Below are 21,191 nucleotides of genomic sequence, written 5' to 3'. Positions count from 1 at the left end.
AAAATTTACCAATCTAGTTTCTAATAGAACCTTAATTAAATGGAAAGATATTCATAGAAGGTATTAGCATACATACATGTTGTCCTTTCATTCTAGTTTACATGCTGTTGCTTTTAGAAGGCAAGGTTTCTATTCTGTTTCTCTAGGATGGATAATGAAATCTGATTAATACAATTTAGGTTCTGCTTTTCAAAAATGACTCCCTTTTCAGCATCACCATGCTTGATGAAATGGAAAATTGTTCAAGGGAGAAACCATACTAAAAGCTATTGCTTGTCAAACTGAGATAGCTCCACACTGCAGCAGCTACCCTGGAAACTGGATGCATCTGCCATTAAAGGACACTGTTTTAATTAAAATGTAATTATTTACTAGACTCTTAAACCGAATTCTTACTACTACAATAAACTTGCACATATACACCATTGCTTTGACAGTTCTGACTGAAATATTTATGATGACCATCTTTTCACATACATCATGCTACCTAGAGTATGATATTAAAATGCTGCCATACCTTTGAAGTGGTAACTGCTAGGGGAGATATAAAAGGTACAGATAAAGACATGAAAAATACAAAGCAGAAATGCTCCAGTACCAATTAAAGATACATATTCCTTTGTAATACATCTGAATTTTCTACCAGTGAATCCAGAATAAGCAGAGTGTGAAAGACTTGATTCAAAACTGCCACACTGGATCGCAGGTTTTGTCCTGAGGCTGGACTGACATCAGAATTAGTTCTCCATCATTTTGGCTCTTTGGTGCTCCATGGTCTGTGTGTATTGTGAATGAGGATCCAAAATGTTGCTGACATTATTTCACTAACACTGAGTGCCTCCACCCCAGCCTTGCTCTCCCCACCGCTGGTGCCATTAATCCTTGCGGAGTCAGGAATGAGCCTTTTAGAAACACAACTGGGACACTTTGGTTCCCCAGCCAGTACAGCAGCCACATTTTACTGCACCATTCAAATAGGTGAAGCAGCTAAAAAGAGTTGATAAAAGACTGATTATTCTAATATTCTTTGGGGAAGATACAGAGTCTTATACAAGCAGGATCTACTCTCCCCTCCAACATATTTTCCCACTACAGGTGTATGGATAGTACCTGCTAAACATGGATTTCTGGCACGAGTGGGTGAAGTAAACTACAGATGTTTCAACCTTCAATAATAGACTTGCAGAGGAAGAAATCCTCAGCACAGATATAGTGGTAGCAAAATACACAAGCTACTTCTTTGAGCCTGCTTCACTGCTAGGCTGCTGAATGACCACTGCCTATAATTAAACATGTCATTCTCAAAAATGAAATACAGACAGGCAGGAATTCACCTACAGTCACCAAATGCCTATACAGAGACCAGCTGCTAGTCTACAATATTATGTCTAAGGTCCAGTTTCAGAATAAACAATTATTTTAATAATTAAAAGAATTTCTAGAGTTACGAAAGTGACTGTATCACGAAAATAATGGCAAATTGAAGAGTATCAGCATTTTAACATAGCACTGATGAGCTTCACATGAACAGGCCCATAGTGTCCAGTCAATGGAGAGATGCAGATGCTTGCATTCTTGATTTCAGAAATTTATAACCTGGTTTTCAAATTTAAGACACTAATTTACAGCTATTACTTGTGCAATGGTCAAAGGTTACTTTCCAGAAATTTTTGATTACAAGTGTTGTGGGAGATCAGCTGCTAATCCTTTAGAAAATCAGTAAATAGATGTCCCAGGCCTCACTGCCATAACCCAGATAAGTGTCCCTAGCTTCACCAAGGACCTGGTTAGGCCCAGAGACTGAGCTAGTGCCATACTAAGGCATTTGGCAACTTTGCATCGTGGATGCTAAGCCTGTCTCTCCCACAGGAAGCAGCAGAGAACTCTGGTCTCTCAGGATACGTAAGTCTGATCCTCCTTCCAGACATTAAGTCAAGATTAGGAAGTAACTTTTTGCTGCAAACCAAATCCCAATCTATTCAAATGATGCTATATTCACTGCTTTTTGTAACCTGGAAGTTACAGGCATGGATATTTTTCTGAGTGGACTAAACCAAATACCATTAAAATCAAATTAAACATAAAATACTACAGAAAAGAGAATGCCTTTTCAGTCCTACAAAGACATCTGTAATTGTTCTGTATTTTGCTGAGTAGTTAGTGGTGAAGGTTAGATCCATCCCATGCTGATAAGTCTCCAAGGGTGGAGACTAATTTTACACCCACGATTACACAATGAGGACTCATCTGCTCGATTAAACCTCCCCCTAGAGGTTAATACTGGAGGCAAGGCAAAAGACTGCAGAGCACAAGAGTGACAGAGGTGATTTTTATGTCTACCCAAACCCCTCTGCCACATGTTACCTGAGAAACAGTAATTCTTTTTGAAACTGGCAACTTTTTTTGCATGCCAGTTCCAAATCCATAAACAGAAGAAAGCAGTGAGCTTGATTTGCTCTGATATCTCTGTTCACTGAATCCAGAAGAGGACTTTAGGCTACTGTCCTTAATACCCAAACTATCTGGCCTTGTCTGACAAATTGTGCTTATAAATTTACTGTCCGTAAGAGTCCAATATTTTCCTCTCCCTCCATGATTTTAATTTTCATTTTAATGCATCAACTAGAATAATGAAAGATACAACCAAAAAGATAAGGAAATTTGAGATGCCAGCACTGCTCAGCGTAGTAGATTGCAGATTTGGGTGAGAAATAAATCCTTCTTGTACAGAAAAATGGATTAAATCTGTGCATACTAAACCCAGCAATATTAAAGCACCTCTAGGACTGTCATGAGCATAAATACTTTTAAAAGGAAATTCCTGGTGTTGTTTCTGTTCTTTCAGCACACAGCAAATGCCCTGCAATACATTCATTCCTTCATTCTGTTCCACTGCAAAAACCTGCCCATTAAGGCCTTAAATTCCTGTCAAGTGAGACACCTGGAGAACCACACTTCACTACAAGAGGACAAGCTAAAGCTATCTTATTGCCATCCAACAATTTAGGTCTTCAGGCTGCCCCTTTGCCTCTCCTACACTGCTTCTCAAGTGACACCTACAACTTCACCAGTCTGACAGGGAACATGGGGTGCAATGCTGCACTTGGCATTGGCCTTGCTGTTCTTAAAAAGGCCTTACAAAGACAGCAAAATAGTTCAGGTAAATCTCTGCATTGAAAAGCAACTCTTCACTGTGCACTGTGTGTTCCTCACATGCTCTCTGGGAAGTACCCAAGTCTCCTTTGCCTCGTCTTCCTGCCTGTGTGAACACTGCCAGCAGAGGCTTTCCTTGCAAAGGGACTGAAACAAAAGATTTAAAGAATAAATTGCTATGTAGAGTTGGAAAAATGTATTATGTGAAGCCCATGGGTTCAAATGCATTGACTAGAGCTGTACTAATATTTCTGCAACAGCCTATAGGAAAGAAACAGAAACAAACAAAGTCTGGCTCTAATTCCCTACTACAATGCTTACACCTAAATACTGTGTATGTCAATATGCCACAGGCAGAGCTGAATTTTAACTGGCATGTGCCTCAGGTCAACAGTGCCATAGCCAAAGACACAGGAACAGACTCACACAGCATCAACTTCCCTTAGAGACCAACAAAATAATAACAACAATAATAATACAACCCCCCCAGCTTCCTGTGTTTTGTGATCATCCTCTCTGGCGGTAGTATTAGTAGTCCAAGTAACAGTACTTTTACATTGCTGATGAGAATTGCATGCAATCAACAAAGTGCCGGGGTCAAGAAGATGGATCCTGTCAGGGTTGGCACGGGCTGATGACACGCAGAGAAACTGGTGAGCAAGATTTGCATTAACCCTCACCCCTCGCTTTACCCCCAGCCCCGAACCCTCCCTTCAACACCACCAAAATGAACGGTGATACGGTCAAGGTACAGGGCTGGGGGCAGCCTGTGGGGATGTGGAAGCGCTGATGAAGGAACACAGTGGTGGGAAGAAAGGTCTGCCACTTGTTCTCAGGACAGGACTACCCACAACTGAAACAGCTCTTACAAAATGTAAAAAACCAGCCCCGTTGCTCGCCGCGGGTATCCAGAACACCTCTAAACACACACAGAAACAGACAGGTATTACTCCAAACTGTAACCAATGCTGAAGCTGCAAAACTGCTCTTTGTTGTAGTTGTTCGGATATGGAAGGGGCAATTCACCGTAAATAAATATGAAAAAGTATTTTTTCTTAAATGCTTGAGATATTCTGGTTTTTTCCTCCAGTCTCAGTGGTATTTTCCTGTCACTTGCTCCTCCAGTTGTGCTGATCTTTTTACCGCACGTGTGCTCAAGCGTCTGATGCACAGTGTTCTCTCCCCACTGCAAGAGTCATCCCAGTCCCACCCTGGCCCAGCTCGTATCCCACCCCAGGCCCCGTCCCCCTGCGCTTAGATAAGCCATTCCTTCTTGCTCTCGTCGATGGTCTCCGTGAAGTTGGGGTCATTGTTCATGATGGCAGCATCGGCGCTCTCGGCTGACTCTGCCCCTTTGGCCTCGTTGGTGTGGTAGGTTCCCTTGTGGCGGAACATGTAGCGGATGAGGAACACCAAGGTGCAGAGGATGGTGAAGATCACCACTGCGATGACACCTACACAGATGAGGAAAGAAAACATGTCACTAGTGAGGAGAACACCAACAGGGTTTGACACAAAGAAAGAGTCCCACAACTCCAAGCTGAGCTGAAGCTACCTGGGCAGTTAAACATCACCACAGCTGCTTGGTTCCCACTGCTCTAATGCTGACATATAGTTTTTGTGATGTACAAAATGTCACTGGAAGGAGTCTGCTAGTGACTTTCACTTCAAAACATTAATTCCAGCTTCAACACTAATACCTTCTTACAGAGGTGAGCTTCCTGACCACGAGGAAGAGTGTGCCAAGTACTCCCAGAGCATAGGGGTGAAACTGTTGACATGTCAAGGCCTGGGCAGCTCTTTGAGGATGGAGTCACTGATGTACGCTTTCCAGACAATGGTCACATAGATCTATCATAGCTCCTCAACATGTCCTTGAAAATTTGCTTGACTCACTGTTGGCTCACTCCACCCACTAGGCACTGGCTCCACATAATTACAGATGTAACTGGTTTATCATCAGACTTATCGTTAATTGCTCCTTCTGCAGTGATCTATTAGGGATTCAGCCCTGTTACAGAGAAGTCTCATATATCTTACCCTCTTAGGCGTAAGTAACTATGTGGTAAAACAGCACTGTTTATTTCTGGCCCCTTCTCTACAGGCATGAAGATACTCCAGGATGAAGACATACAATTTTCAGGTTAAAAAAACTCCTGTTATCAGCCAGAATTCTGTCATTAAACTTTTGTTAAATGATGAATTGGACAGCCAGGCTGTTCAAGTATGCCCTGAATTATTCTGAGGAATGCAATGCTATCCTCTAGTATTAAAGAAAAGTTTAAAGTAGTGATAAGATGTATAATTAAAAAGGAAAAAATAGCATAGGAAATCAAAACTACAGCAACTAATCTTGAACCTGGATATGGGAACAGACCCCTGAAGGGGCTATGGAAAAGAAACAAGAACATTAGACTGCATGTACTGCTATACTCAGTGTTGCTTTACATGACAAAATCCACCACCAGTATGTCATTTTATATGCATTTAGAACTGACTCAGAACTATTGGGCTGATCTTTACAATTGTTTTTTTATATGCCTTCAGAATTAGATGCAGTGGCAAAGTTCTCCCAGGAGAGTTATGGAGCAACACTTCCATCCTATGGGACAGGGCAGAGAAAATTGCATGCGTGCATGGAATTAAGTAGGAGGCAGCTGGCCAGAATATCTTCAGTGGAATGCTAATTCAAGGTTCCAGTCTGGTATTACTTAACATCACCTATCACACTGAATGGGACTCTCCAGCACGTAAGTTACAGCAGAACTTGGCCCCTAAAACACAAGGCAGGATTTTTGTCAAGGGTGGAGCAAATAATGTTTGACATAGATTCATGTTCAATCTCCTGTAACTGGAAAAGTGTTCTTGCCATTTCATACAAATTAACTACTCCATTAACTTAACTACTGCAAAATAGCTCCCAACATAGATGCTTAAAATGTGGATTATGAGTATCAGTACTTTGATTTGCTTAAAACTGAAACTGAGGGGACAAACTAAATGAGAACAAACCGTTTCGTTATGACAATGTGCCTGAATGGACTTACAAAATTCCTACTTAATGTTGTTCAGGCGTAGTTTTCCCACTCTTAGCAAATAGCTTGAATATGTTACCAACCGCAGTTCAGCTGCCACAGTCATACTGCAAAGTATCTCAGAAAAGTAAGTGGTTCTCCTACCTCCAATAATGGCAGAGTTCCTGTTAACTCCATCTCCTATAGCTTGACCGTTGTATGGGAAATCAGCACTGGCTGTAAATAGGGAATTAAAGATTCAAGTTGTAATAGCAGTGAAACTTCACACACTAGTTCAGAAATACATCCAACATCCCCAGATACAATTTAAAGAAAACTGTGATCCCTAGATATTTATCTAAATAAGAAGAAAATTAAAAAAATCTTTCACTATTTTCTAATCTCTCTGCACTTCTTGCTTCTTCCTCTTAGGAAAACTAAAATTAATATAAAGGAGGTACTCTCAGTAAGCATTGCTGTTAATACAGGAGGTCATTTTGTCTCTCTGCTAACACAAATTCAGTAAGCTTCTTCAGCATGAAACCAAACAAATCCCTTTCTTTCAAAAGCATGTGATCACACATACCGTTAAAGAGATTTTTGCCTTTGTAACTATCCATGCTATCCATGAAAGGCTTCATAAGCTTCCAGGATTTTGTGACCACCACTGCCTACAACTGCAAGCTCTTTGAAAGAAAAACTGCCATCCCTTTTGCTGCTGCACAGCCCAAAGCAAGCGAGGAACTGCATTTGCTGTTGGTCAGAGCCATAGAGCAGTTACCCAAAGAAGCACGTGCCAGCACCTTTGCTACTCTAGGAGAAAGCCCACTGTATCTGCTGAGCCACTGCTGGAGCTGAGGTGCAAGACTGTGAGTTGGAGGAGCTGAGACATAGCAGGCAGAGGAGCCCTCGGGAGAGGAGAGCCTCCAGCAGACAGAGGAGGAGAAGAAACAGCACTCATCCTCCGAGAAAGGAGAGCCTCCTTGCAGCAGAGCTGGATGAAGGAATCTGTATGGGTCTGAAGTAGAGTTTGGATGGCAGTCTTGGCTTTAACCTCCAGAAAACATCACAGAGACTTTTCAAAGGCAATCTCATCAATTAAACCTATCATCAGCATTTTCTTTATAGTCAAGACATAGCAACTAGTCACTGCAGTGACTAAGCAAGCCCAGGGACCTAAGTGAGTGGTTGCAGCCATTCCCTTCTTTGCCACTCAAGCAGGGCACTGACTTTGAGATAGAGAAAATGTTGTTAAAAGTACTTAACTGGGGACAGTTAAAATAATCAAGGATATGAATTACTTCTTAGGTCAGTAGTTAAAACCCAGCTGTGTTTTCCTTACTTGATGGATTAGGTGATATTAATAAGTTGCCTTTACAGACCAGTGGTGCATTCACTATACCCCAAGACTGGCTAAGAGAACTCAACTGGCCTGCCATTAGCGTGGAGTAAAATCCATAATAAGGTTCCTTTTGTATCACAAAGCAGCTGCACAAAAGAATGAATGGCTTCAGCTCGCCACGTGGCCTGAAAAGAGGTTTGGGGCTAGAGTAGCCTCCTGTGTGCCTACTCTGGGGGAGAGCTGAACCAGCTGTGTGTTGAGCAGCTAGCTTTTGGCTGGTCGCCTGTGGGACAAACAAGAGAGCGTTTCTCAGGGCTCAGGGCAGGGGGCCTGGCCAGCAGCTTTTGCCAGCAGCATTTGGGCCTTTGACATTTGTTGGTGCTCTGGCTTCTGAAAACAGCATTTCTGCACCTCTCTGAAGCAAACTGGGCTAAAAAATGTGAAAGATATAAACAAATACCTGATTCTGTATCAGTGGATTTTGCTCCAAAGAAGAACCTTACTGTGCAGGACCATGAATGTTTCCTACAGAGACATTTTGGCACACATTATCCTTGCAGGGCGAGCAGTGGGAAAACGAACCCTAATTTTAAACCTGCACTCCCTCAAGGAAAATTCTAAAGCCAAATAACACTATGTAGAAGCATCAATTTGCCAAACTGCAAGGAATTGCTCTCTGCCCTTATAAAACAAAGAGGCCTCTTGCCATAGGAGCAGCACCACAGGCAGTTAAGAAGTTCAATCACTTGCCACTTGGTTTGTTCTCCTGTGTCCTCACACAAGAAAGCTTAAACCCAGCAGTGGTCATGGTTCTCCCTTCCCTTATAACTGAACAGTGTATTTTATCTTGTTTTAAAAGGTTATTTCAAGGACCACGGCACTAGTGGAGTGTGAAGAAAGAGGAAAGCTGCTGTTCTTCGCAGTGTGATCCCTCCCGAGCTGCCACATCACAACGGCCATGCCACAAGGGATTCCTGGCAGATGGAAGACCACGGCTTGTGATGTTCAGCAGCCACTGAGGTATACCACAGGATAATGAAAAACATGAGGCATGGTGCGAAGCTACATCCTTGATCTTGTCTGAGAGCTGCTGCTAGGACTGGATCAAATGCCTCTGTCCAAAGCTGCTTTGCAGTGCATCTAGTCATCAGACACGCTCAGGAGATGTCCATTGGATCAACAAGCAGTTGTGACCCTCTCTGAGACTCTCATTTCTGACGAAAAGGAAACAGCAATATGTGTTTTAGGGCAGGGGACAACTATTTCAACAATAGTTCACCCTCAGATTGTACAAGTTGTGCCCTGCTGCAACTGCTGGTGAACCTGGAGTGCTGTAGTGCAAATAGAGCTGAAGACATTCATGAACCTTCTTTTTAAAGCACCTACAGCAGTGTTGGCAGATATTATCTCAATAATTCATGAATTCCTGTTCTATTACAGGAGATGTGCTTTTATATTGTGGGGTTTGGTTTTTTTGACTGAAAAACTGTATCTAAAATCTCAGCCAAATATCTTTTGCTGCAGAAGTGTCTACACCAGGTTTTTACTGAATGTATTACTACAGATGGATAAAGGAGGAAGAAAAGAACCCATTACTTTCTTTTGCAGGTGGAAGTTTCCTTGAAATTCTCCTTGCCAGCAGTAGCTTCTCAAATGATCAGAAGTAGCTACAGATCAGAGATCTAAGAACTGCAAAAGGTTAACTCCTGCCACAGCAATTAGGCAAAAGAGAATGTATGAGGGCACATTCCTTGATCCTCCAAGGTGAGCTTAACAACAGAGTACTGTCACCAACAGGCACCACGTGCAGGCATTTCATATGGCAATTCATCTCTGAGCATACTATGGTCATATTCCTTGGCAATTTTAAGCAACTTTGTCAAGAAGACAACTAAAGAGATTCTTTCTTCTATTGCTGCTGAAATTCAGGAACTAAACAAGGAAAGAACATGTCAGAGCAGGCTAACAAAGGGGCAACAATAATACTGATGCTCTGGTAAAAGCACAGAAGACTATAGAGTGCTGTTCACAGGTTGTAAAGAATAAATCCTAGTATGTTTTACAATGACTGGCCAGGTAAAATTAATATTTTTATTAGCAACTCTCATGTTTCAAGGGAATCTAAATCACAGTCGTGTAATAACTAGCTCCTATGGCTATAATATGCAGATGAAGTACAAGGTGAGTTGCTAATGGGCATGTGTGTGCTTTCAATTCTCTGTCACAGCTGGGAACGCCTCTTTACTGTTCACGTTCTTCCATTACCACTGTGACATTAACTCGACTGAGCAAACCCTCTTGCTCGACAGCTTCAAATCATAACTTGCCCACAGTAAATAGGTGCCAGGGAGCTGCAGTTACTCTATGTAGTTACCCTGCAAACCCCCTCTGCATTGTGAATGTATCTTAAGGTGGGTGTGGGAGGATACTGCAGGAGTTTTGGCCTACATACCGTACTGCCTAATTGTTAGCTGAAGCCACAATTAGTGCTATTCAGCTTTCCTTTATTACTTGGGTCTAAAAGGTTGCTTTTAAACAGCTAATTCCCATCTGGTTTGGGGACTATACTGGAAAGGTACTTTACTTTAGGAGCTTTTTCTGAATCTTCCCTAGGTTTCTCTGGGCAGACAGGGTCTCACTTGTGTGAATCAAAACATGAAGAACAAAGAGCTTTACAATCTATCCTAGAAAACAGCTACATATTGGCCCAAGAGACATGCTGCCAGTGCCCTGTAATCCTCTGCTCACGCAGCTGTGGCACAGAGCCATCAGTCTGCTGTCAGGACACACCAAAGGCACTTTCCTAAAACCTACAGCTAGTGTAGGGACAGAATGAACTGTACCAGGAAACGCTAAGCTCATCTGTGGCTTATGAACACCACTCATCTGCTTCCCTTCCAGGATCCAAGATGGGCAACGCTGTTCTTTGCACTCTGTCTTCCCACAGCAGGCAGTAGAGTTTGCTTTGAACAGCATCATCCTGAAGCCAACATACATAAAAGGAGAGAGCATGCTTTGCTTTCTCTTTCATGGGCTCCTGTTTATAAGGCCATACTTCCAATAACTACAGAGTAAGTCTACAGAGTCTGAACTTACGTTTTGCCCTTTTCAACTTTCTGTTATTAATCTTGTGATTAATGGGGTTAAAGAAACTTTGTAGTGCCTAACAGGCTAATGAAAGACTGACTGCAGGAAAAATCCATGCTTTGGCCACCATTTTAATGACATCTGAAATTTCAGATGACCACAGAAGTGTGGAAGGAGATGCACCGTCACCTGGCACGCTCAGCATGGTCATTGCCACAGCAAGCTGCAATACAGAAGCTCTCACTGACTGGAAAGGGGAGATGGGGCTGGATAAACAGCCCATAATTAGGATTAGTTGTTAAAGATGACAGATGTGGTTGATTTAATAGAGTGAATGATAATTTTGCTTCATTAGAGTAGGCGTGATTCTGTATCTGTCATTTTCAGAGGGAGAGTTTTTACAATGGATCCCACATAAAAGCCTTTTGCAAATTCACAAAATTGAAATGCAAAACGACCTTGTTAAAGTAGAAAAGTAGTCCAGAATGTGGGTGTGGGCAGAGAAATGAGCAAAAGGCTATTCAGTAAAGGCAAGGGGGAACCCAAACCCAAACCCAAACCGGGAGACTTCTCAACTAGAGAGATGTTGGCAGCAATTTCAAACTGAACTTTTTTACTGAGTGTGCAAGTTTTAGTTAAAATACACCATGCTACAAAGGAAGATAGATAGAATTCAGATTTGCTCTAAAAAAGGTAGGGTGGGAGCGATCACAGTACTAAACCAAACAGTGGATGAAACGTGTGAAGTGCTGGAAACTGAGTTTGTTCAACCTAAAACTAACATGTTACAAGGCTGCTGTGACCTTTCAGATTTACAGACGTCCACAGTTTTGAGAGGTATTCTCTTACTGCTAAGACCAGTTGGGTTTTCACATAAATATGAACTAAAGAAGCAACCAGAACAACTGGATCTGGTGATCACAAGGTATATAAAAGAGCCATCAATCAAGACCTTGATTAAAAGTAGAACAGTGAGAGAACAAAGTAAAAGCAAAGATGTGAGCCATACTCCTTCTTCCTAATTCTATTTTGCAGCCAGGAACTGAGCTTGCAAAGAGCACAAACACTCACTGACACCTTAGGATTTTGGGAATGTGTTGGACGCTAGATCCATTCACTAATTTATGTCTCCTCAGGACCATAACACAGAGGAAAACAAGAACAAGCTCTTCTGGCCCTGTTTGGTCAAATTATGTCAGCTCTGCTGGTCAGGTGGGACTGTACTGCTACAGTTTGAAATCACAGAGCACTCCTTATTACAGACTGTAAGTACAGAAACTAATTGCTTGACTCTTGATAGTAGAAACTAATAATGTGCACTCACAGTCGCATTCCCTTTCCTGAAGGGACTGGATTACAAAGAAAACTCTAAACACATGCACAGGAATGATGGAGCAGGAGTAAACAACTCCATTACACAGCCTACATCAAAGGGGAACATCACAGCCTGTAGACACCAGTTGCCCTTTCTTGCTCATGCCACTGCTCATGCTGATCCCACCCAGTGCTCCCTCCTGAATGTGGCTCTGTGAAGAGCTCCCATGTAGTAAACTACAGCAATTCAAAAAAAGAAGGAAAAAATCTGAAGCAGTATTAAAAATACTGTGTCATTTTATGCTGCCAGGGCAAATTCTGTATTTAAAGTCCTGTATTTTCTTTTTTTCTTCCTTTTTTTAAATTAATACATATTTTTTCTCCTACTTCTCCAAACTGAGAACAGAGAAAAGAGGGAAACTCTCCCTATTCCCCCTTTTCTGGGTATTTTAGAGCAGATTCTGAGAGAGGACTCCTTAATATTAATTTCTGTTAACTCTGTTAAGAGTTTACTTAAAAGTCCCACTGGTATTAGCTTAAGTATAAAACTGAGAATTTGGCTGAAGTTATTTTTAATATTAAGCACTTTCAGATTAAAAGAAATCCCCACACTTAATAAACCACAAAATATCTAAAAAGTATTTTAACCATATTGCTTGGAAAAGGTAATTTTTGTTCAAATGTGCTATATGGGGTCAATCATTACTTCCTGAATTTTTAGTGATGCCTTAACTGCAGTGTTAGAAGGTTACAAGTATATCCCTAATATGAACCACTTTTCTGTCTTTATGTAAATAGAAGTCTTCACTGTCACAGACTTGATTTCTTTTATGTGGGTTACAGGACATTGGGAAAAGTACACAGCCACAGCAATTCTGAAGCTACCAGAAGAAACATGCAGCTTAGAGGAAAAACCAGGGCTTTTCACATTAAATTTGTCATCTTTTTCTCTCTGTCTCCAGTAATACAGATTATTTTGACATGATAAAATCCATTCATTTCTTCAATCCTACGGAACCTTCTTGGCGGGGAGGATAAAGCAAAAAAACCCAAACCCCATCATCAATGACAAAAAAGCCCTCCAACACCATTGCTCCAACACTGGTGCTATTCAGACCAATTATTTAAACTAAGTTTTGTCAGGTAAGTTCTGTTAGATCAAAAAGATTTCAAAGGGCTGTATTTTTCTTCTGTGAATTTTTCACTGATTTTCAAGTGCTTTTACTGACAGCTGCTGGTGAGTTCTGTACAAACCCTGTGTTTTCACATTCTTGGTGTGAAGGCTCTCCAACCGTGTCTTTATAGTCCAATGTGAAATGAGTATAAATTAAAACATCCTCTGAAATGATGGTTTAATAGAAACAGTGTCCTCTGAACAGCCCTTCTGAAGGCAAACTCAGGGGACAGTGTGGGAAAATAAGTGGGGATTATAGAAGAAAGAGGTGTTGGAGTGAACAACAGAAATGCCAGCAACGGACAATGACAGCATTGGGAAAAATTCCCTGAATGCTCCATGGTCAATGAACTGGGACAATGCAAGTTGTCAACACTAGACACAAGAGGTGACAAGCCAATCAGTCAAGATGGTTGTTTCTGAATCGGCTGGGTTATTAGCCCTTAATTTCCTTCTACAGGCAAATTTTGTTGTCCATACTCTTAAGGAGAGGAGGAAATGGTATTTTATGAATGGCTTGATCTCAGAGAGTGGTACAACAGTCTTTCTATTGGTCTTAAAAACAATCTTCTTAGCATAAGGACAGAAAAACTTCTGCCTTATTAGGAGACCCATTCTTGCAGCTTTAACTCCCCCAAATCAGTCCTGGATGAACTATGAATCAGGGGAAACATTCCTGCACTGTGTGTTGCAATGGGTTAGGCAATTCTCCCCTGCTCCCCCCTTTGTATGGTCATTTCCCAATAGTAAGTTTTATGCTTTCTTTTGCACACAAGCAAGTAAATGTACAAAGTAATGGGAAGGCAAGACCAGAACACTTTCTCTATTTAGTAACTGGTACTTGTATACTACAGAATTTTATTCCTTATTTTAAAAGGAGAGCAGACATTTAGGATTACTTTTGGACTGTGTTTAAACTGCAGCTTGAACTTCAGCAAGTTCTGTCTCAGAATTAGGATTCTAAACATTTGTCCTGCCACATTTCCAACTGATCTGCAGCACGTTAGAGCACCCCCATCTATCAAAGACCTAAACTCATCCATCTTTTAATTCCTGACACTGGGTCTCACTGTGACTCCAGACAAGAACTACTCGTGTATTATTCATGCCAGCCTAAGCTTTCACTTTCACGAAAATTTTATGAACAGCACTTACATTTCACCTGTTAAGGAAGACAAACAAATACTTCCTTTTATAATTAATGTAGAATACAAAACACTTCTGTGCTCTCAAAGGAACAGTAGAGTTAAGTGCTGGTCAAAGCCTTGCTGTATATAGCTAATCGCTGATAATGGACCCACAGGGAATACTTGAAAGGGACAAAAAAGGGCAGAAATAAGAAATCCAAGCTAACAAACACCAACACCAAACAAGCCTAAAAATTTATGACACCTACAAAATAGGAGAAGAAAAAAAAAAAGGACTATATTAATGAGGTCATTGGAAGAAAAGGCTTCTTATAGAAGGGTATGAACAACAAGGTCAGGTTCTGTACCTTCCGTGTTCCTACACTTTTGAAAAACTTGGATTGGGGATGAGGAATGGGTCAGACTGGAGAGTTTAAATCTAAAACAGACTTCAATAGCTGTAATGACCTGACTGTAGTCTAGAGGAACCTCTTACACAGGGATTGAAATGTTCTTCAGCCTAAGGAAAGGAAAAAGAAGGCGAACCTAAAGTGCTCAGGTATCTAAATGCTTCCTTCTCTAATCTAGCTTTTTTTCCTCCCCTAATTTACACCACCCCTATGCTCCTTGTTAAAGTTAGTACCTCTGGAAAAAATATGGTCTTTGCAGAGGATAGAAAACATTCTTTTATTAATATCACTACCTTCTTGTCTTGGCATTAGGTAGCAGCATTAACATTCAAATCACTGCTTATGAAATAGCTACAATGCTGCTCTCTCAATGAATGCCAGAAGAATTTACAAGCTTGGCAGCCTGTCAGTTGTCTGAAACACTAGACAGAGTGTCAGAAATTTCACACTGAAATTATATACTCTTACAGATAAGAGAAAGCTGTGCATAATTGTGTGAAGGAACTAGATGACACTGAGGGAGGCGTTTTTATTCCCAATCAATAGAGAGATTTACAGTAATTCAAGGACCATAATTAAGCCCTTTAAGGATGGTGCACTGATTGTGCCAAATTTCAGACAGATGCTCTTCCTAGTTAGCTGCTGGATGGGGAGGAGAAAAATAGAAACTGTTGCATCTCAGTGTTTACCACTTGCCTTCTTGCCTGCAAGAAGCACTCAGTGCTTAGAAACTGAGCTGTGAGTTGCTGCTTGAATAATCCCCAACTGTCTTAAAAAAAAGAGCTACCTTCCTGTTTGAAAACAACTCATGGACTTCTGAGACAATATTTATACTGGGAGGACAGGGGATGAATGCTGGTGACTCTCAGCAGGGGAAATCATCTCAGAAATACACCAAAATGTGGCAGTGGAAGAATCTGCTGGCCTGCAGGGGAAGCTGCAAGCGCATCTTCTGTCTCTTGTATAGTGAGTATGACTGTTAAACTAGCTCACTGGCAGACAAAGAGCCTCCCATTGTTAATTATGTTAATTAAAAACCCCCCAACTACATCAAGTGATCAATAATTTCAAAGAGAGAATCTGGCATCCCCTGACTGTAGGAGAGGTAACTAACCCTTCTTGCAATCTTGAACCAGGAGGAGTGTCATTTTATTCTAGCAACTACCTTCACATCCGTTTCTAATTTTGCCAGCAGCTAGATCAAATTTAGATGTGTAAGGCTGCACCACGAACAAAAAAGCGATGCACCTCTTCGCTGTTTCCTGCCCGGATGCACTTACCCCTGGCGGGAAGCCCGTAGAAGTGACCCTGCTCCCCTGCAGTCCCTTAGAGGAGACAATGAGTGCTGCATCACATCTTACCATTGACTTTAACACTCCTGCTGTTGGATTCACTGGTGTGTACAGGACTCTTTCAGTGTCTGGAGAAGACCATTTTGTTGCTGTGTCTGTAACCTAAGACCACTTTGAGGGCTGAATCCCTCCCCTCCAGCAAGTAATGCCTTTGATCCTTCCTTCCCACTGCGCTGTTTGTAACAAGCCCTTGACAAGGTCAAGAGCTATTTCCATCTGTCTCTCTAGCCGCATTTGTACCAGTGCACGTCTGACTCAGCTTCTCCTCAGATGCTGCCACTCTCTGCCCTCTGGGATGTCAGTATCAGTGGTCAGAGGGTAGGATGGCAACCCAACAATCCGGAAGGTGACCTTCAGCACTGTCACCACTAACACATGGGTGACACTTTGTCTTGGTCCAGAAATCGACTGCTGTCTTTAGCTTAACAAAGATAATTAGTTGGCCAATTAGATAAGCATGGATCATATAGCCTGTATTCAGCTCACCTGCTTTCCTCTCCTGCCATCACTTGTTAAAGGAAGAGGGATGAATTGGTAACAAAAAGGGAGTTAATCCTGCAGGCAGCCGTTTTAATCTTGATGACAGTGGTATATGTCTTCATACAATATTTTTGCCAGACATGCTCAATATAGCTTTCAAAGGAAGTTGTTGATTCTTAAAAGACAAGGCCTTTCACCTTCTACAAAAATAAAGAGCTTTTCGGGTTTAAATACGCACAGTCAGAAAAAAGTCACACCACTTGGAAGAACATTGCAGACATAGCATTTAATCCTGCTCCATTTAATTCTTAGTATGTTGCAGCTAATATGGGTTTAACTAAATCCTGATTTAAATACTGTAGATGCCATTCTGTTCATACTCTGAATAAATGCATCTTGCAGCTACATAGTGCCATGGCAGCTGAAAGGTGCTAAAGTATGGTTTCTTGACTGCTGTATTTACCCTGCCTCTTCTGGTATCTCCTGCTTCTACTGAATTCAAAATCGGGTAGTTTGGCAAGCTGAAGCACATTTTACTTCAGATGGAGAGGGACATACAATGTAGTATATTTCTTTTATTCTTTTTATATGAATAAGAAAAGTTTGGAAGTGAATATTTACCCCACCCCAATAACATGCATCTTCTGCTTTTAAGTACAAGGCAATTTAGGTGTGGGGGTTTATTTACTACACGCATAATAATCTGTTTGGGCTTTTGTTTGCTTCTCTACAATGAGCAAAGTGTCAATTAGCAGTGAAATGCATCTTAGCTCATTTGAACAGAGAGATATTAAAAAAATCTTGCTGATTAGCTTTTTTGTTTGTACATGTGCTACAGTAATATGTATGAAAATGCACGCTAATATAGCTGAAGGCAAGCAATTATAACTTCTGTTGTGGAATGTATGCCAGACAGGCAATTTGCTGGGTTTAGACAACGTGTAAAGGTAGGACATGGAATTTTTAAATACTATGGTCATTGATCAGGCTCTTTTTTGTGTCCTTTCTACATTCCTTTTGATTTAACCACGGCAAATTTGATTGTCTGACATGAACTGAGATAATACAGACAGGAGGAAAACACAGGAAGAGAACTATATTGATGATCTGCTTGGGTTTGATTATTGACTTTTGTTTTAAATCACAGAGAGTCATATTCTAGAAAAGAATGACTTGTTGAATCCCTGCTTCATCACCACCAAAAAAGGATCACCATAGCAACAGGAAAAGACTATGCATTATAAAAATACTCACAAGCTGAACAAGACTATGGTTTAAGATAATGGCCTGGTAGCATGGCAATATGCCAGCCAGGGCTGGGGAGGGAGGGAAGTGTCATTTTCACAATGATAAAGACGTTTAAAAAGAACTAAAATTGTAAATATGACATATGTGTGTATTCAAGGCTAACAGAAAGTGCAAGACAATGAATCAAGCAGCTGTATGGCCTGTATGTGTGGGGAGCAAATCCACAAGGTTTCTTGTTGATAAAACCCTGAGCTGTCTCTAAGGGTCAACTGCAAATGACTGCTGTTTGTCTTTATGGTTTTCCCATTAGCCTCTCTGCTAGGGCATCCAAAATGTTATGCAGCCAGTAGATGTCCACACAGCAACTACATAGAAGAGTTTAAGGCAAACATTTCATGCAGCTCACCTGTCAGGCAGAACCTGCTTAACATCTGGTAATTACTCTTAAGGTCTGACCAACACTGCAGTTTAGAGGTGAAAGGATCATTCCATCTGCTGTATGATGCACCTGGTGTATCTGTCCTGTTTAGACACTTATCTTTGATCCTCTCCTACAACATTTGTCAATCCTCAACATTCAATTCCAAAGTATTTGAGAACAAAGCTACAAATCTACACTTAACTCAAAATACGAATGAGGATGAATGCAGAGTATGTCACTGAAAGAGATTTAAACCATATGATGCTTGCCACAAAATTTTTCTGATTTTTTCTTTTCACTACAAGCCAGCCATCCTCAATTTAAATAGCTGACAGAACAGTAAAACTACAGATAAAAGCACGTTTGAAATGAGAAACCCAGTACACAGTAACTGCTGCTTTCAAAGCCATGTTCTTTGCAACCATTTCTTTGTGGCAAAGTGTGTGTGCTTTTTGCTTTAGCACCTCTACAAGGGTTTCTGTGCATTTCAATAAAGCTTTTTGTCTTCACCCCTTCAGCTGGTTTAGTGAAGGAGTAAATTCACACTGAGAGTACTGAGTCAATTCCAACTCTGAAGCCAATGGGAACCATTACTTACACCTCTGATTTTTCCAATTTTCTACTTCAACACAATGTGTGTTAGAAAATATTCTTTTGGAATTTAGGAAACATAAAAAAAGAAAAAGGAGTCTGCAGTGAAACCTGCTCATGTGCTAATGCAAACTGACACGAAACCCAAACACTTTCATTTACCAGTCACCAAGATCATCTGTGTGCAAGGTTACTAGCGTACAGTGAGATCTATTTTCTGGGTGGAAGTTAACAGACAGTTTGAGCCAACCTAACTGCATGCTATATGTTTTGATATCTCCATGCTGGCTCCATGACCGAGTACTACAATTAATCCAGAAGGAAATGTGTAAGTTTGTAATCTGTCAGGTCAATAAAGTTGAATTCTGCTGAGCAAGTTTCCAGGACATCACTGAGCCAATACAAGGACAAGCGTAGTAGGACTTGGCAAGGACAAACAGGATCTCCTTGTTTTAACACCCGTAGCCATAAGGAACAGTTTAAGTATCTTGAGTAAATCCCACCATAGTCTTTTACTAGCTTGCAGTCAAATTAATTGTAGGAAGAAGAAACCAACCAAAAGTAATAAGCAAAACCCATTAGCTGCACAAGATTCATAGCAGCAGTGCATCCTTAAGTTTATGGCCCACTTTTTAAAGACATGAGCCAGTGAGGCTTCAGGAAATGTGCTTTTATAGAAAGAGGAGCACAGAACGTAACCTTCAGGTACAAACTGGCCTAATAATTTCAGAGAAGAAAGGGACTACTAATTGTGATTAAAAAATTCAAGTAGCAGATTGCATGTTATAAACAGGAAGAGACGTACTGAAATCTTAAAATGGCACAGCAGCAGGGAGGGAATGACAAGTTTTAGAGCACAACACTGCTTGTATCAATGTTTGGGACACTCAGCCCTGGAATACTTGTCTCTAGTTACAAACATCTGCCCTATTTTTCTACTGAGGAGCTAAAAGAAAATACTGCAAGGAGTTCCTTGACAATGCAAGAAAAAATAATATCCAAAATCAAAAGGTATGACCATGGCACGTACTTCTAAGAAAGCTGTATATATCTGTCCCCTCTCATATAGAAACTGGCAGATGGATGAATCCCCAAACACAACAGGCAAAGTCTAATCAGTATCAAAATCATTACAGATCAAGTTCTTCCACTAGCATTTTAATTTTATACCACTGTAAACACATCAACTCTGCCAGGACAAGTTCTAATTTACACTGCTACAAATGAAAACGAGGACAAGAGAAGGGTCAATGTACACCTGACCCTATAAATATAAAGGGAACAGATTTTTTAAGTATTTACCTGATGCTCAAGAAGCAAGAAAAAAAACCCCAAACCTCTACAGTTTGACCTGACATCTATTTTCAGAGACTATGAGTTACAAAGCAGACTGAGATTGCTGGGATCTGCAAATTGTTTTGGCTTTCCAGCATTTTCAGCATGAGATGAATGCCATCATGACTAATGGGATTTCCCATTACACGTAGCCTAAGGAAAACAGACATTTCAGAAAACAAATCAGCACTTTATATAAATATATTTATGCCTAAAATTAGATTTACCTTTTTTGTATGAAGATGACCACAATATACACACTCATTAGGAATACAGCATAAGAAATGCTACTGTACCTTCTTTATCTGTACTTGCAACTTTTTGCTGACTACATACCCAATACTACAGAGAAAGTGCTACCACAGCAGCTAGGTCAAGACTCAACATTCAAACAGTGTCAGACTTAGGAAAAAGAAAAATAAAGCAGAATATTAAAAATAAGGCAAAGAAAATATCCTGTAACTGCATTTACAAGTGATGGCAAATCTCTTCATTCCAGCTTTGCACTTCCTACATTTCCTACAGTCATTTATCAATCACATCCACTCAGTTTTGTTTTTTTTACAGAGGAAGGCAAGATGTGTTTCTTCTCTGAACTGCTCCACTGAGCTAATGTGGCATGAACCCCACCTTACCTGAGTCTAAGTGCCAGGGGTCGGTAGCGGCCGACATTGGTGGGATGGTGAGTGGAGACGCTCCGCAGTTGGATTCCACCAATTCTCCTTGGATGTGGACGTGAGAGGAGACGTTGGTAGGTCTCAGAGCTGCTTTGAGTGGAGCAATCTGGTTGAACTGTACTCTCGATAGGCAGCCAGTGAATCCTGGGGTGTTGTATTTATATATATCTTGGTCAATCTTCCCAATTTCTATGGGAAATGAAGGAGAAAAAATACAATAAAATAAGTCAAAACAATTCACTGCTTTGGGAAGCACGGTTGGTCTGAACACTTGATTCCCAGAGCTCAGCTCCAAAGTCCCTCTCTCAGGAGACTGAGAATGTGTCAAACCCTGCCAGGTTTCTTTACATTTCATTACAGATTAAAGCTGGAAACCTTCAGGCCTTGATGTGACTCGGTTTCACTGCTATGCTATCATTAAAATGAAAGACTGGCGTGAAGGAGTCATCAGAGAACAAAAGGCTGG

At 40.9% G+C, this 21,191-nt stretch overlaps 1 protein-coding gene across 1 annotated transcript; it reads right to left on the bottom strand.

Annotated features, from left to right (window-relative positions):
- Positions 1-4,407: 4,407 nt before the first annotated feature.
- LOC104407064 (contactin-associated protein-like 2) lies at positions 4,408-20,914 on the bottom strand (the record flags this gene model as incomplete). The annotated part of the gene is made up of 3 exons (XM_010016243.1): positions 4,408-4,607; positions 6,333-6,404; positions 20,684-20,914. Coding segments are annotated over 3 exons (503 nt in total), but the record flags the coding sequence as incomplete, so codon positions are not given.
- Positions 20,915-21,191: the final 277 nt, after the last annotated feature.

Source organism: Nestor notabilis, unplaced genomic scaffold (genome assembly GCF_000696875.1).
Source record: "Nestor notabilis isolate BGI_N333 unplaced genomic scaffold, ASM69687v1 scaffold3706, whole genome shotgun sequence".
NCBI classification, from domain to species: domain Eukaryota; kingdom Metazoa; phylum Chordata; class Aves; order Psittaciformes; family Psittacidae; genus Nestor; species Nestor notabilis.
The sequence above is the reverse complement of the archived record's forward strand: the minus strand, read 5'-3'. Positions and strand labels throughout refer to the sequence as shown.